The sequence below is a fragment of the Equus asinus genome, chromosome 24, assembly GCF_041296235.1.
Source record: "Equus asinus isolate D_3611 breed Donkey chromosome 24, EquAss-T2T_v2, whole genome shotgun sequence".
Classification (NCBI taxonomy): Eukaryota; Metazoa; Chordata; class Mammalia; order Perissodactyla; family Equidae; genus Equus; species Equus asinus.
Window position 1 is genome coordinate 42,664,705 of NC_091813.1, and position 14,377 is coordinate 42,679,081.

General features: G+C 40.8%; 2 protein-coding genes across 5 annotated transcripts in view; one reads left to right on the forward strand and one right to left on the reverse strand.

The window, feature by feature from the left end:
* Positions 1 to 3,957, reverse strand: part of RTN4IP1 (reticulon 4 interacting protein 1) — a 50,230-nt gene extending 46,273 nt beyond the window's left edge. The window contains exon 1 of one of the 2 annotated variants that reach the window (XM_014860826.3): positions 3,264 to 3,872. In XM_014860826.3, the coding sequence (XP_014716312.1) occupies positions 3,264 to 3,537 (274 nt within the window). In that variant the 5' untranslated portion in view covers positions 3,538 to 3,872. Of the gene's footprint in view, positions 1 to 3,263 lie in introns of both variants that reach the window. The other variant, XM_070496589.1, reaches the window with a different exon arrangement.
* Positions 3,958 to 4,040: 83 nt separating this feature from the next.
* The window catches only part of QRSL1 (glutaminyl-tRNA amidotransferase subunit QRSL1), a 29,649-nt gene continuing 19,312 nt past the window's right edge, over positions 4,041 to 14,377 (forward strand). For 2 of the 3 annotated variants that reach the window (XM_014860823.3, XM_070496586.1), the window contains exons 1-4: positions 4,048 to 4,178; positions 11,401 to 11,560; positions 11,878 to 11,976; positions 13,308 to 13,404. In XM_014860823.3, the coding sequence (XP_014716309.2) occupies positions 4,155 to 4,178; positions 11,401 to 11,560; positions 11,878 to 11,976; positions 13,308 to 13,404 (380 nt within the window). In that variant the 5' untranslated portion in view covers positions 4,048 to 4,154. Of the gene's footprint in view, positions 4,179 to 11,400; positions 11,561 to 11,877; positions 11,977 to 13,307; positions 13,405 to 14,377 lie in introns of all 3 variants that reach the window. The other variant, XM_070496587.1, reaches the window with a different exon arrangement.

The following is a 14,377-nucleotide window of genomic DNA, read 5'->3' on the forward strand; positions in this document are numbered from 1 at the left end:
GTGGTTTGAGCAGAAGAAGTGGGCATTAAGCCATGCCAAACTTTAGCTGCTGTTTCAGAGCTGCAAAAAGACCAGAGGCCTCTCTGAGGTACAGAGCCTGCAGGGTAAAGGCTGTTTAAACAGTTTTCTTGGTCACCTGGATATGCTAATACATCAACTGAGCAGCCCTGGCTCACTGGTACTGGCTAAAGTAGCCCCAGATCCAGAATGCAGCTCGTAGTTAGTAAATGAGAACCCACTGGGTGACACAAATGAATGGGAGCCCTTAGGAGCTTCATCCCATTGTTAGAGGTGGCCAGTGTGACTGGCTCAGAGAGTTGGAATGATTTGGAAAATCCTAAATCTATCATCAGTTTCAAAGACTTTAAGCCTATCTCAACAAACCAAGTTTTGTTGGTATGATGCTGGTGGCTGTATTTTTTTTCCTACCTTAAAGTTATTCATTTCTTTAGCCATTTATATTTATGATTTTATGTCCAATAATTGTGGCCATCTCCAGAAAAACAGCCTGCCTTCATCTCTCAAAATGAAGTAGACATGTCCTTGCTTTCTTGTCAAGGGAAATAACTGCTTCCTACAGTTTACAATCTTCTACTCATTATTTTATTTCCCCAAGCTACCATTTCAGCTATCTTCCGCAACAACAATCACACTTTCTCAAAAAAGAATCCATGAGCAGGAAATAAAGAGGATAATTTGCCAATAATATTACCCAGTCAAGTCATAAAAAACTATGATGTCTCAAGAATACTGTATAAAAGTAAAATGTATTATAGTATTACATTATTAAATAGCAGCTGAGAAAGCCCAGATCCAGCCATTCAACTGAAATTAAAATGTACACAATACAAACTGTGCATGTGCATTCAAAGAAATGAAAAGTTGACAGATCTAAATGAAGACAAAATGTAAAAATTACTCATGGATAAGATACTGCTCATTTTAGTTTGCAACCTTAAGTTAGAATGAAAATATAAAATGACATAAAAATAATGACTGAATGACAGCTTCCAGTATAAATGGAATAAAGTAAAACAACATGCCCAACTAGTAGTAGCAATTATTACTTCAAAGCAAACAAAAAGAATACAAATGTGGATTTTGTGAGGCAATCATAGTAAAGTCATTTCAATCCATTAATAGAGCTCTCTAGCTACAGACACTTTAAGAGTCAAAGTCGTTCCCCAAAACCTCGTCCCTGAAAGGAAACATGTAATAGTGATTCTTCACGTTGTCTAGATTGGCATTGTCCAACAGAAATAGAACGCAAGCCACATATGTAATTTAAAATTTTATACTGGCCACTAAAAACGTAAAAAGAAACGAGTAAAATTGATGTTAATATTTTACTTAATATACCCAAAATATTAGCAAGTCAATATGTAATCGATATAAAATTACTAGACATCTTACATTCTTTTTTTCTTACTAAGTCTTTGAAATCCAGGGTGTGTTTTACACTGACTGCACATCTCAATTCAGATTAGCTACATTTCAATCGCTCAGTAGCCACATGTGGCTAGTGGCTACTACACTGGGCAGCACAGGTGTAGATATATTCACTCAGGTAGAAATAGCAGCATTAAAAATTGGAGATAAAAAAACCTAAAGACAGTGAAACTAGACTTTATTTCCCTAATCCAGCAGTTCTCCAAGTTTTTACATCCCCACGATCTTTTTGAGGACTCTAAGAGGTCCCTTCTTTTCCAACTTCCTATGTGAGGCTGGCTTTTCTTCACTTACTTCAAATAACATATTGCAACAGATTGAATACAGAAATACACATGAAAATCCACCTGTCTTATTAAACCAGAATGCAACAGTGTAAAACAGTGCTACTCTTCTCACTGATTTTTTTGGCTTATTTTGGGAAACACAGTTATTTTTCACTCTAAGTAAGCACTGTGAAGGTAGATCCTATGCTCTGTCAACTACTACCTGTCTCAGTGCTTTGCACATGCAGCTGTCTCTCAGTTATTATTTTCATGTCATTTTATATTTTTATCCTGATTCAATTTTGTAATGTTAACACAGTTTACTGTGTCTTGAAATAAATTAATATTCTAAAACTTCTATTCTAATAAGGTAAATATTGATAGCTATAACACACATAAACAAAAGCCCAATAACTATTGAGTATAAAGACATCTTAAGACTGAAAAATTTGAGAACTGCTCTCTTAATCTAGCACGCGACTCCTGCAAAAAAAAAAGAGGAAGAAACGAAGTCAAAATCTCAACACTTTCATATTTCTCTACAAATTCCACAAAATGATGCATTCTTTCATGAATCTTGATTTTGTAATTGGATATGTATACGAACAAAGCAATTTAACTCATCACGCATAGTTCACATAGGATAATTATCATTGAGGTTATCTGATAAGTAGAGCTGTAGGTTTACACACAAGGTCTTCAAACCACAGACCCATGGTTAAATTAAACCGCATCTGGCGGCTTTAGTTAGAAGACTCGGTTAATTGACCAATCATCCCAAAAGATGTTTTTTGATGTTTTCAGAAGACATGGATGAGTTCCCATAAGCAATACTTTTGTCATTCTTTTCCAAAGTTAAAGTAATTCACAAGTAGTAATCAATCTTCTCAGCACTATAATAATTGCATAGTATATAGTATTTAAGGAATACAGTGCTCTCCAAGCTTTGTCAATATCCCAAGCAGAAATTGAGATGATAACATTGTTCCTATTCAGGCTGGTGCCTAACAAGAAAGTGTATTTCAACTGCCCAGGGCAGAATGCAACCGCAGAAATGAGGAAAGTACTGTCCACATCCTGGCATCCTGACCTGCTGCTTTGTCTGCTGTACCAATAAAGAAAGCTGTGAGTAGCAGGAGAGCAAAGAATTATTATAAAAACGCAAATTGTGAACTGACATGAAAACATAACCATACCTCTAAAACCTGTGATGGACCTCAGAATGCCACAAAGTTCCCAGGAGAGTATACCAGAAAGTTAGCTGTGGACAAAACTCTCAAGTCCCAATTTACATTTTAAGGAAGGATGGAAGCAATTCAAACATATTTTGTAAAAGATTAAAGTTTATGGACACTGCAATTTCAAAAAACTTGGAAATAACATCTGCTGAGACACTATCAAAAACCTAAACAACTCCTTTATGTTAACCAAAGAACTGTAGTCAAATAACAACTGATCTTTTAAAACTGATCCCTGATGAAATTCTCTGAGGAACTAAAAAAAACAAAGAAAAAGAGAGGTAATGAGGAATGTCTTTTGAAAACTTACTTCTCATATTAACATCTATAGGATTCACACTCGCAGCGTGAACTTTGATGATGACTTCATTTGGATAGTGTATGATGGGTATCATCATGTTCTGAGTAAACCGAAGCACTTCATTATTCCCATATTTATCTATCACCCAAGCCGGCATGACAGTGCTCCTTGAAGAGGTAGTACTAATCTTTCTAGCTGAAGACTTTTGTACAACTTGGCTTCTCCAGAAGCAAACCGCAGTACAGGCATGTCTCCGAAGTATACACGTCTTCAGAAATTCCATTGCAAACAGTGGTTGAACGGCGTGCCCTAATTAAAATGCACTTAGTTTGGATCAAACTCTCATCCCCGAATTTGGCCAAATTCTGCCAAATACACTGGCCGATTTCAAAGTTGAAAATTCAAAAATGACGTTAGCTCAATGGAGCGAATGAATGAAGAATATGGAACTATTCTGCTATTCGCATCTGCAAGGCTCCAATTAACTTTCCAGTCAGTATTTTGTCCATTCTCCTCCTCCCTTCCACCCCACCCTCCAACAAAAACAAACTCCCTAGAACCCTGCCCTCTCCCGGGAGCCCTCGGTGGGACAGGCCGACTCCGCTCGCGATCCGGACGCCACAGAGGACCAAACGCTCCCAGCTTCCCGCCGCGACCCTAGCTCGGGGTCTCCTTGTCACCCACTCTCCTTCCCCGCGGGACCCGCTTTGCGGCGCCAACCAATCGCGTGCAAAGATCATTTCCTCCTAAATGCAATTCGACCAATCGAAGTGCTCGGTGCTGAAAGGTTTCGTGACGATCAAAGATGGCTGCGCCCATGTAGTACCGGCAGCGGCTGTTGACCTTTATTTTTGCTCCGTGTCACCTGGCCCCTGTGGTGGCAGGCTGAGCACAAGGACCATGCTTGGCCGGACCCTCCGAGAAGTGAGTGGAATTGGCTGCTGAGGGCCCAGGGAGGTCGGAAAGATTCGCGGAGTCTGTGGGCGCGGAGTCCCCGGGCCTAACCAGGCATCTTGGGCAGCCTCGCCGGCTCCTTCCCCGGAACTGGGTGGGGATTCGGCCCTGTGGGCCCTTAGGCTGTATTCTCCATACCGGTGCTGGAGTTAGGACCTCAGCAGGGGAGACTTCTGCGCCGCGGAGCTGTGGGGTGGAAGTGTAGACTGGCTTCTCTCCATGAGACGTTTGCTCAGGCTTGGGTCAGGCGCAGGATGGTGTCTCGGGGTGGGCTCTGCCGGTCCACTTCAGTCTGTTGTGCCCCCAACACTCATCTGATGCAGTTCTCGCTAAGGGGCCCCCCAAATCTGTACTTTGCAAAACCCAAAGGAGTAATTCTTGGCGTTTTTTCCGCCCGTGATATATTCCTTCTCTTCTCCAACCACCACTAGAAACCAACGCTTCCCTTAACCGTGTCTCTATTTCCTGGACATCGTTTTTGAACTCTAGGCTGTATTTGTGAATGCCTCCTGGACATCTCTTCCAAATGTCCCATAAGCAGCTCAGACTCAATTTAACCGAAGTTGACTTTATAATTGTAACAGGACCACCTCTTACCTCTCAACCTCCATCTTAAAAGACAAACAGAAATCTTAATTTCTGCATTCCTAATATTCTCTTTTTAATGCCACAACTGTTATCCCCGTTGCCCTTAGATTCTTCCACATCTGTCACATCCAATAAATCACTAAGCCCTGTTAATTCTATTTTGTAATTATGTCTGGAATCTGTTCTCTCACTTTATCCCTGCTGTTGGGGCTTTAAGTCAGGTCTCCTCACTTTCTGGCCTCATCTCACAACCTTTAGAACTGTCTGCAGGCCCACTGTTGTAAGAATCACCTCCGACCATTGTTAAAATTACAGCTGTATCCCACTCGGGCAGAGCTGTGTGTTAAGGCCCAGAGTATATGGTTTTACCAGGGCTCCAGGTGATTCTGCTAAGTAAGGTTGAGGCCCTACCGTGCCTTCCATCTTCCTTTTGTATCTTCACCTGGAAAGTCTTTTTCCCCCCCAGCTGGCGGCTTTTTAGAAAGCTATACATTATAATGAGAACTTTAAATCCACAGACTTTGAATAATAAATAGTTCTTCCCCCAAATATATTATTGCTTTACCATCTTAAATTGCACCCGGCGTATACTGTCAGTGAAGAATCCAATTTGTTCTTAACAAAAAGAAAAGACACCCAAAACTTGTTTTAAAATGAAGTAGGACCTGTAAAAATACAGTATTTTCTTTTTCTGCCCTTTCCCCCCTTCAGGGCTACCTTTTTTGGGGCACCCCTTCCTGATGTTGAGTGAGCCATTGTGAGAAACAACTCTAACCTCAAGGGGGTAAAAATATTTCAGCAAGCAGACCCAAAGGCTCACAGGAGGTCACCTTGGCATGATTACTTTCACTTAACCACTCTTTTAACAAATATTTATTGACGCCTACTGTGTGCAAAACATTATTTGATGGTTGTTTTTGCAGCCCAAAATATATCTTATGTCCACTCTGTATTTTTTCTACATCGTTCTACTAATGCCCCAAATTCTACCAATTAGAAATTAATTAACTTAGTACACATTCTATTTTAAATAAGTAAAGATGCCTAAGAGGGTTGAATGATTTATTCATCCATTGCTGTAAATTATAATAGTTCAAATTTCTCTCCTTCATCATACCTTAGTTGAGATAATCAATTGAAGAAAGGGAAAATTTGCTGGGGAGGAAATTAGGGGGAGGGGCTGGAAACTGGGGAGTTTTGAGGCAATTTTGGGGACCTAAGAGGAGGCTTAGGGCCACCGAGGAGCCCTGGGAGGAAGCACTAAAAGGAGATAAATTACCAAATAGGAGGTAAAACTCCTATTTGTAAATTTTACCCACAGATATTCAGGAAGGAAGAGGAGTCTGACTTTTACCTTCGTTTGTTGTGACACAATCTCAGTGTTTCTAGGAGCCAGGCTAATATTAACCCTAATTACCCAGGCTAATATTAACCCTAAATTTAATTATATATCCAATAGTCTTCTTGGGGGTCTAGCCTAAGAACACATAATTATAGTTCTATGGGAAAATAGATTCCAAGTTTTAAATAACTCAGTTATTCATTCATTCAGCTAACATTTGTTGAGTACCTCTGTGTTCCAGACACGGGCTTAGCATTGAAGACAGACAGAATCTCCTGCTCTCATGAAACCTACATTTTTGTGGGAAAGCAAACATTAAATAAGTTTTTTCTTTTTAAGTAAATAATATAATTTCAAATAGTATAAGTGCTGTGAAGAAAGATTAAGCAGGTTGTAGTGTGAGAATTAGTTGGGGGAGCTGCACGTTTTAGTTAGAGTGGTCAGGGAAGGTTTCCTTGACTGAGTAGGTGATATTTTTTTTTTTTTCAAAGATTGACCCTGAGCTAACATCTGTTGCCAGTCTTTTCTTGTTTTTTCCTTCTCCTCAAAGCCCCCCAGTACATAGTTGCAGATCCTTCTAGTTCTGCTGTGTGGGACACTGACTCAGCATGGCTTGATGATGAGTGGGTGATATTTAATAGAGACCTGAAGGATATGAAGGGCGAGTCCTGGGAAGATCCGAAAGAAGAGTTTTCCAGGCAGAGGGAACAGCAAATGCAAAGACTGAAGCAAGAGTAAGCTTGCCATGTTCAAGGGATAGCGAGAAGGCCAGCATGCCGGGAGAGAAGTGAATGAGGAGGAGAGTAGTGGAGGTGAGGTTAGAGAGAAGCAGGAGGCAGATCATAGAGAACCTTTGAGGCCATGGTAAGGAGAGCAGATTTTATTCTAAGTGTAATGGGGAAGCCTCTGGAAAGTTGTAAGTCTGTAGACATGATCTGATTTAAAATTTAAAAAGCTCCTTCACGCTACTCTTAATGGTAATGGTCCATAGGAAAGCAAGTGAGGAAGCAGGAAGACCAGTTAGAAGGCTGTTGCATTGGCAAGAGATGATGGGAACATGAATAGATGGCAGGAAGAGAGGTAATGTGAAGTGGGTATTGCTTTTTAAGTTGGGGCTTGCTGATGGATTGGATACGGAGTTTGAGGGAAAGAGAAAAATCAAGGAAGATGCTTGTGTTCTGGGCCTGGGCAGTTGGGGAAATGAAAACATTTATCAAGATGGGAAAGACTAATGGGAGCATGTTTGTGAGGAGAAAGTTATCAAGATTTCTGTTCTGGCCATGTTAATTTTGAGATGCCTCCTAGATACCCAAATGAAGATGTCAGTTAAGCAGGTGGCTATAGAAATGTGGAGATCAAAAAAGAGGCTAGGGATGAGGATGTAAATTGGCAAGATTATAGAAGATAATTAAAGCTATACGGCCAGATGAGATCACCTGGGAAGTTGAATGTAAAAATAGAAGAAGGCCTAAAACTTTTCAACATTTAGAGGTCAGCAAGAGGAAGCAGAGCCAGCAAAAGAGACTTGAAGGAGGGGCCGGCCTGGTGGCACGGCAGTTCAGTGTGCACACTCTGCTTCGGCGCCTAGGGGTTTGCTGGTTCAGATCCCGGGTGCAGACATGGCACCACTTGGCAAGCCACGCTGTAGCAGGTCCCACATATAAAGTAGAGGAAGATGGGCACGAATGTTAGCTCAGGGCCAGTCTTCCTCAGCAAAAAGAGGAGGATTGGCAGCAGATGTTAGCTCAGGGCTAATCTTCCTCAAAAAAAAAAAAAATGAGAGAGAGAGACTGGAAGGAATGGCCAGTAAGGCAAGAGGAAAACCAGGAGGGCTTAGTTTCCTGAAATATACAAAGGGAGAGTGAGCTCTTAAGTTGAATGGTGCTGGACTGCCCAGTGTCTACTGGGTTTAGGAACATGGAGGTTGCTGGTGATCTTGACGTACTATTTCTTGGAACAATGGAGACAAATGCGTAAATGTTAAATGAGTGTGTTAGAGAGAGTACCAGTCAACTGGACACTCAGCCCTCAAGGGCTCTGCCGTACCTTCAGCATTTATTTATCAAGACAATTTTCTTTTTGAAAGGCAGTTCCTTTGCTAAGTGAACCCTTGCTGCTATCTGTACAGTCAGTAAAATGTTTTGCACTTTGTTAGAGAGGAGTCAGTGCTGTCACACCTTGCGTAGAGAAGCAGGTTACAGTGGTCCAGAGCAAGGGGCCTGGAAACCAGATCAGGCCTTGGTTGAATCACAGTTCTACTTTCTAGCTATGTGATTTCAAGCAGGAACTTCAGTAATTTACCTATAAAATGGAAATAATAATAATAATGTCAGCCCCTTAGTGTGGATGTAAAGATTAAATGAAATATAAAGTAGGATAATGGCTAGAACTAAGTGCTATTATTAACACTAATTTTGTTACAGGGACAAAATTATTAGATGATATGTATTTACAGTTTTCTCTTTCTCTGGTTTCTAAGAAGAGTGGTCCTTGAGGAAGATTTCTTAATTTTTCTAAGACGGCATATTACTTGTCTATTGCTGCCTAACAAATTAGTGTGAACTTTTTGGCTTAAAATAACACAATCATAAAAAAAAAAAAAAAAGCCACCGTTATCTCACAGTTTTGTGGGTCAGGAGTCCGGGACTGGAATAGCTGCGTTCTCTGCTCAGTCTCAAAAGGCTGAAACCGAGGTGTCAGCCAGGGCTGCGGTCTGAAGCCTCAAAGTCCTCTTTCCACCTCATTGTTTGTTGGCCATTTCCTGCAGTTGTAGGACTGAGGTCCTGGGTTCCTTGATGACCATGTGGGTAGTAGAGTAAATGAGCTCAGGGACAGATTTGGGATACCTAGAAGTGAGGTTTGGGAGATGTACAGATATTGGTAATGATGTCGTGTGGCCCGTGACCATGTGACTTGGGAACTGGGGTGAGGTGAGGTCGAGCACTGAGAGGCCAGGTGTCAGTGTACATGACTTGAAGTTTGAGGTCAACAAGAATAGCAACAGGAGCCGCCGTAAGGAAGAGTACAGTGAGCTAGCTGCTGAAATCTTCAGTGAACGCAGAGGAGTACCAGGGAGACTGTAAATTAACACTTCGGGGGAGGCATGTAATATCCACCAAGGCCTGTGCTCCAGATGAGCTGGGTCTTTTGAGAGAAGAGGAAAGAGACAGGCATTGAGGAACAAGGAGGACGCCTGCCGCCAGAGCCAACCAGCCATCCCTTAAGAAAGCTGCAGGAGCAGCAGCGGTCTCAGGAAAAACCTAGTTTCCATTAGAGAAAAGAAGTGCCAGGGAGAGAGAATTTGTTTTTTTAGCAAAAACTTTTATAGTTGATTTCATCTTGCATTCAGATGTGACATCTTTAGTTTTGTCCCGGGGGAGCTGTACTATTTATATTTCATACTCCTTATGCTCAGTCCATTCTAGGTAATTAGCATCTTTGTTTTCATTTCTCTTCTCCAATTCCCTTATTGATTTTCTCAAATCTGGAGTTCCTAAAAATGTTCCTTACGAAGATCAGCACCATTTAAAATGCGTACTCCTAGACAATCTCATTTCTTGCCCTTGTAACCATGACATTAATTCCTTCCCTTTTATTCTCATACCAGTTGGCAAGTCAGAAAGCAGCTTGAGGATAGTCGGCGTTAGGGGACTGGGGGAAAGGAGAGAAAGCGGCAGACGTCATTTTCCTCATTATTACAGCTTTGTCATGAGATAGGCCTGCCTGTGTACCTCTCTGTCTCTCTCGCTTTGGTTTATTACTAGTTCTGACTCCTCCACCCAGCCGATGACTTTCTTCTTACTTCCCGCTCTATATTTACAGTATTAGAATACACTGCTATCTTTTTTTCTCTCCAGCTCTTTTCTTCTAAAGAATTTACATCTTATACAAACCATTCAACAGAAATATCTCTTGTTACTAGGTGACCTCCTTTAAGTCAAGCCCAGCTGTCCTCCTCATCCCTGAATCACTCCCCCAGCCTCCCCATGGCAATCCTTTTCTCCTCTTGTCCAGGAGCAGTTAGGGGTCCTCAATGGCCTAGTCCCACTTCTTTTCTTATTTAAAACCCTCAGCCCTAAGAATACCACTGCTTTGATGATTTATTCAACAGCTTAGAGCAGATCGTTTGTAGATTTTCCCCTCAAGTGCAAACTCCTGTTGTTTGATGGATATAGGGCACGTGAAAATACAGTCAGCTTAGAGGAGAAGCTGAGCTGCGGTCCGCTAGTGCGGAGAGAAATGGTGAAGAAGCATGTGTTAAGAAGTTACGTCTGCCCTCTACTATTTGTGTGACTTTGGACAAATCACTGACCTCTCTGAGCTTCGGTTTCTTCATCTGTAAAATGAGGTTAATAATACCTAACTTATGTGGGTGTTTTAAGAGCTAAATGAAGTAATAAAACGTAAAGCAACGGTGCCTGGCTCTTGGTAGATAATAAATATTCCTTCTTCCGCTATCTCGCTTGTCACTGAGTTCCCATCTTGTCCAACTCTCTTTTCATATAATCTCCAAGGTCTTTGTATCATCTTTGACTTCTTGTTATTCATTCCTTTTCTCTGACTGGTAAGTTTTTATTATTATTACTTCCTACAGGGAGTATTCAACAGTCATTACTTCACCCCAGGCTGCACTGACGGCAGGATTCAGGTTCTGGTCTGGTAGGGCAGTTTATTTAACACTTTCTTTACTAGCCTTCCTAATGCACCAAAGACAGGATTTCAAAAAAGTTTGTTTCTTTGTTTTTAGTTTGCTTTTGAACCCATGTTTTATAAGCATTTCTCTCAATTGGTAGTGGCTCTTGCTTGAATTCTCCAATAGCTACAAAGACTTTATTTCGAGCCGTAAAGTCCTGTAATGCTTTGCCTAGTTCATGTCTCCTGTTTCCCTTCTGGGCTGCCTGTGTTGTAGCTAAGCTACGCTCTGCACACAGTCCGCCCTAACCCATGCTTCACCCAGGCTGGGCCTCTACTTCTAGACAGGATGGCTTACCTAAACCACGGCTCTTGTTTGTTCAAGCCTGACTTAGAAACAGAAAATTACTCGGCTAGGGCGATGAATGGCGTGTCCTCCAACCCATCCTCAAACTGATCAGTGTGTTGGCCTCCTTCACTATCCAAGTGTAGAGTTGATAGGTTCTCTTGGTTCTGAATCCAGGCTTCACTTCAAAATTTTACCCTTTACCACCCTACCTGCCCGCCTCAGTATCATAGTTGAAGCTTCTGCAGACTCAGTAAAGGGTTTTTGAATTGTATATGCTATAGGTTTCTGCAGCACTGAAACAAGGCCACATTACTCCAACAGAGCTGTGTCAGAAATGTCTCTCCATTATCAAGAAGACCAAGTTTCTAAATGCTTACATTACTGTATCTGAAGAGGTGGCCTTAAAGCAGGCTGAAGAATCAGAGAAAAGATATAAGAAAGGTAAATTACTTTGAATTATACTTAATTGTTACATTTCTAGAGAAAGAGCTTAATTGGATGTAGCAGTCTCCATTGGGCAAGTGAAGCTTTTAACGTAAAACATACCCTTATTTAAAGAACTTGCCACAAGGCATGATAAAAACGAGGCTAATGGAGATGTGATGTTTGTAATGTCCAGCTGTAATCATTTTTAACATAAGTTTGACTTCTGAGAAAGTCTCTTTACCAAAAACTAGTAGTTATTAGAATAACTATGTTAGTGTGTCTTTATATTTTGAACTAGATATATCTCCTGTTCTTTTGGCCTTTCAACCCAGGTCACTCACTTGGGGATTTGGATGGAATCCCCATTGCAGTAAAAGACAACTTCAGCACGTCCGGCATTGAGACAACATGTGCATCAAACATGCTGAGAGGTAAAGGTGAACTGATCTGAGTGCTAATAGTTTTATAAAAATAGATAATTTTTAGTTTAAATTAAAGATAAGATCCTAAAGCACCAAGATAGTCTCAGACTAATTCTATTTGCAAAGGACATACTCAGGATGGAATTTTACCTTTTTATTGTTTACTCTTCCAGAATGTGAAATTATTCTTTAGAGACAGGGCAGCTTAATGGGCGAATCCTATTTGGAAAGTTTTAGCAATCCTATTTAGGAAGACTCAATAACTGGTCACCACAAACATGCTAGGTGACCTCTGCTCCCACTCACTAATAACATGGGAATAAGGACGAAGCGACTGTCATCACCTCTCTCGTGAGGAGGGTGTGAAGATTCGTTAGGATCTACTGTTCAGTTATTTTTTATTTCCTGACTCCTCCATCTCTTATATCACTATACTTATCTGAGTGTAGTGATGCTTATTTTATTCTTTACAGTTTTGTAGGTCATAAGGAATCGTGTTTATCAAGATTTTTGGATCCTAGGAGCAAAAAGAAATGGGGGGAGAAAGTTATTCAGAATACTACACACTAAAAGTAATATTCCAGAGTCCGGCCCCGTGGCCAAGTGGTTAAGTTCGCACGCTCTGCTTCAGCTTCCCAGGGTTTCGCTGGTTCGGATCCTGGGTGCGGACATGGCACCGCTCATCAGGCCACATTGAGGCGGCGTCCCACATGCCACAACTAGAAGGACCCACAACTAAAATATACAGCTATGTACTTGGGGATTTGGGGAGAAAAAGCAGGAAAAAAAAAAAAGATTGGCAACGGTTGTTAGCTCAGGTGCCAGTCTTAAAAAAAAAACAGTAACACTCCATGAGGAATATGCCCCAGGTTCCTCTGATATGTGGACTGTTGTTAACTGTGGAATGTACAGTAGATAGAGGAAATTTTAATTGAGACTAAAGATCTACTTCTGACTGGAAATAGATAAAAATTACTGTATGACAGCATCATCTGAGAATAAAAAGTCAAGTACAATGAATAAAATAATGATTTAAGATTAGTTTCAAATGAATTGGGTCCATCTCTGACGCTCATTCAATATTTTGTAGTCCTGTTAAAGTCTATGTTTTTAAAAAGATTATAAAAGTAGTGACTATATAGACTACCTTTGGAAAACATAGCAGTTAGCAGTAGAGAAAACTAACTTTCAGAAGAAAGTACAATCCACTGCTCAAGTTAGGAATAATTAACACATGTCAACATGAATTGCTTAATTGCAGTTTAAAATCTTCTTCCTTGCGTATGATTTACATGTTCACTGTTTTCTCCCCCATAATAAAAATAACTAATTTTTTTCAGGGTACGTACCACCTTATAATGCTACCGTGGTTCAGAAGTTGTTGGATCAAGGAGCTCTACTAATGGGAAAAACAAATTTAGATGAATTTGCTATGGGGTAAGTAAAATTGAAGTGTTCTTCTCTTGTATTTCTTCTGTGTCTTTAATTTCATTAAATGTAGCTGCCTAAAAGTAGTGAGGTGATTTCTTGAGAACTCTAATGCCAGTTTTTCAGTCCCTCTGTGAGACTGTGTTCTGTCATCTAGTAATCGTATCTCATTTTGGTTTTAATCTGCGTTTCCCTAATGACTAATGATGTTGAACGTCATGTTTTTATTGTGCCACCCATGTATCTTCTTTCGTGACGTATCTATTCAAATCTTTGGCCCTTTTTTTTGTGAGGAACATTGGCCCTGAGCTAACATCTGTGCCAGTCTTCCTCTATTTTGTATGTGGGACGCCGCCACAGCATGGCTTAACAAGTGGTGTTAAGTCAATGCCCGGGATCCGAACTTGCAAACTCTGGGCCACTGAAGCAGCGCACGCAGACTTAACCACTGCACCACCGGGCTGGCCCCTTGCCCATTTTTTTATTGGGTTGTAAGAGTTCTTTTGTATGTTCTAGATTCAAGTCCATTATCAGATACGTGATTTGCAAATATTTTCTCCAAGTCTCTGGGTTGTCTTTTAATTCTCTGAACATGCCTTTCAAAGAGTGAAAGTTCTTAATTTTGATGGAGTCCAATTCATCAGTTTTTTCCTTTTTTTTAAAGATTTTATTTTTCCTTCTCCCCAAAGCCCCCGGTACATAGTTATATATATTTTTAGTTGTAGGTCCGTCTGGTTCTGCTACGTGAGACACTGCCTCAGCATGGCTTGATGAGCGGTGCCATATCCACGCCCAGGATCCAAACCTGTGAAACTCTGGACCGCTGAAGCAGAGCACATGAACTTAACTACTTGGCTACAGGGCCCACTCCCATTTTTTTTCTTTATGATTCATGCTTTTTATATATTCTCTAAGAAATCTTTACATAACCCAAAGTCACAAAGATTTTTCTCCTAGGAGTTTTATAGTTTTAGTTCTTACA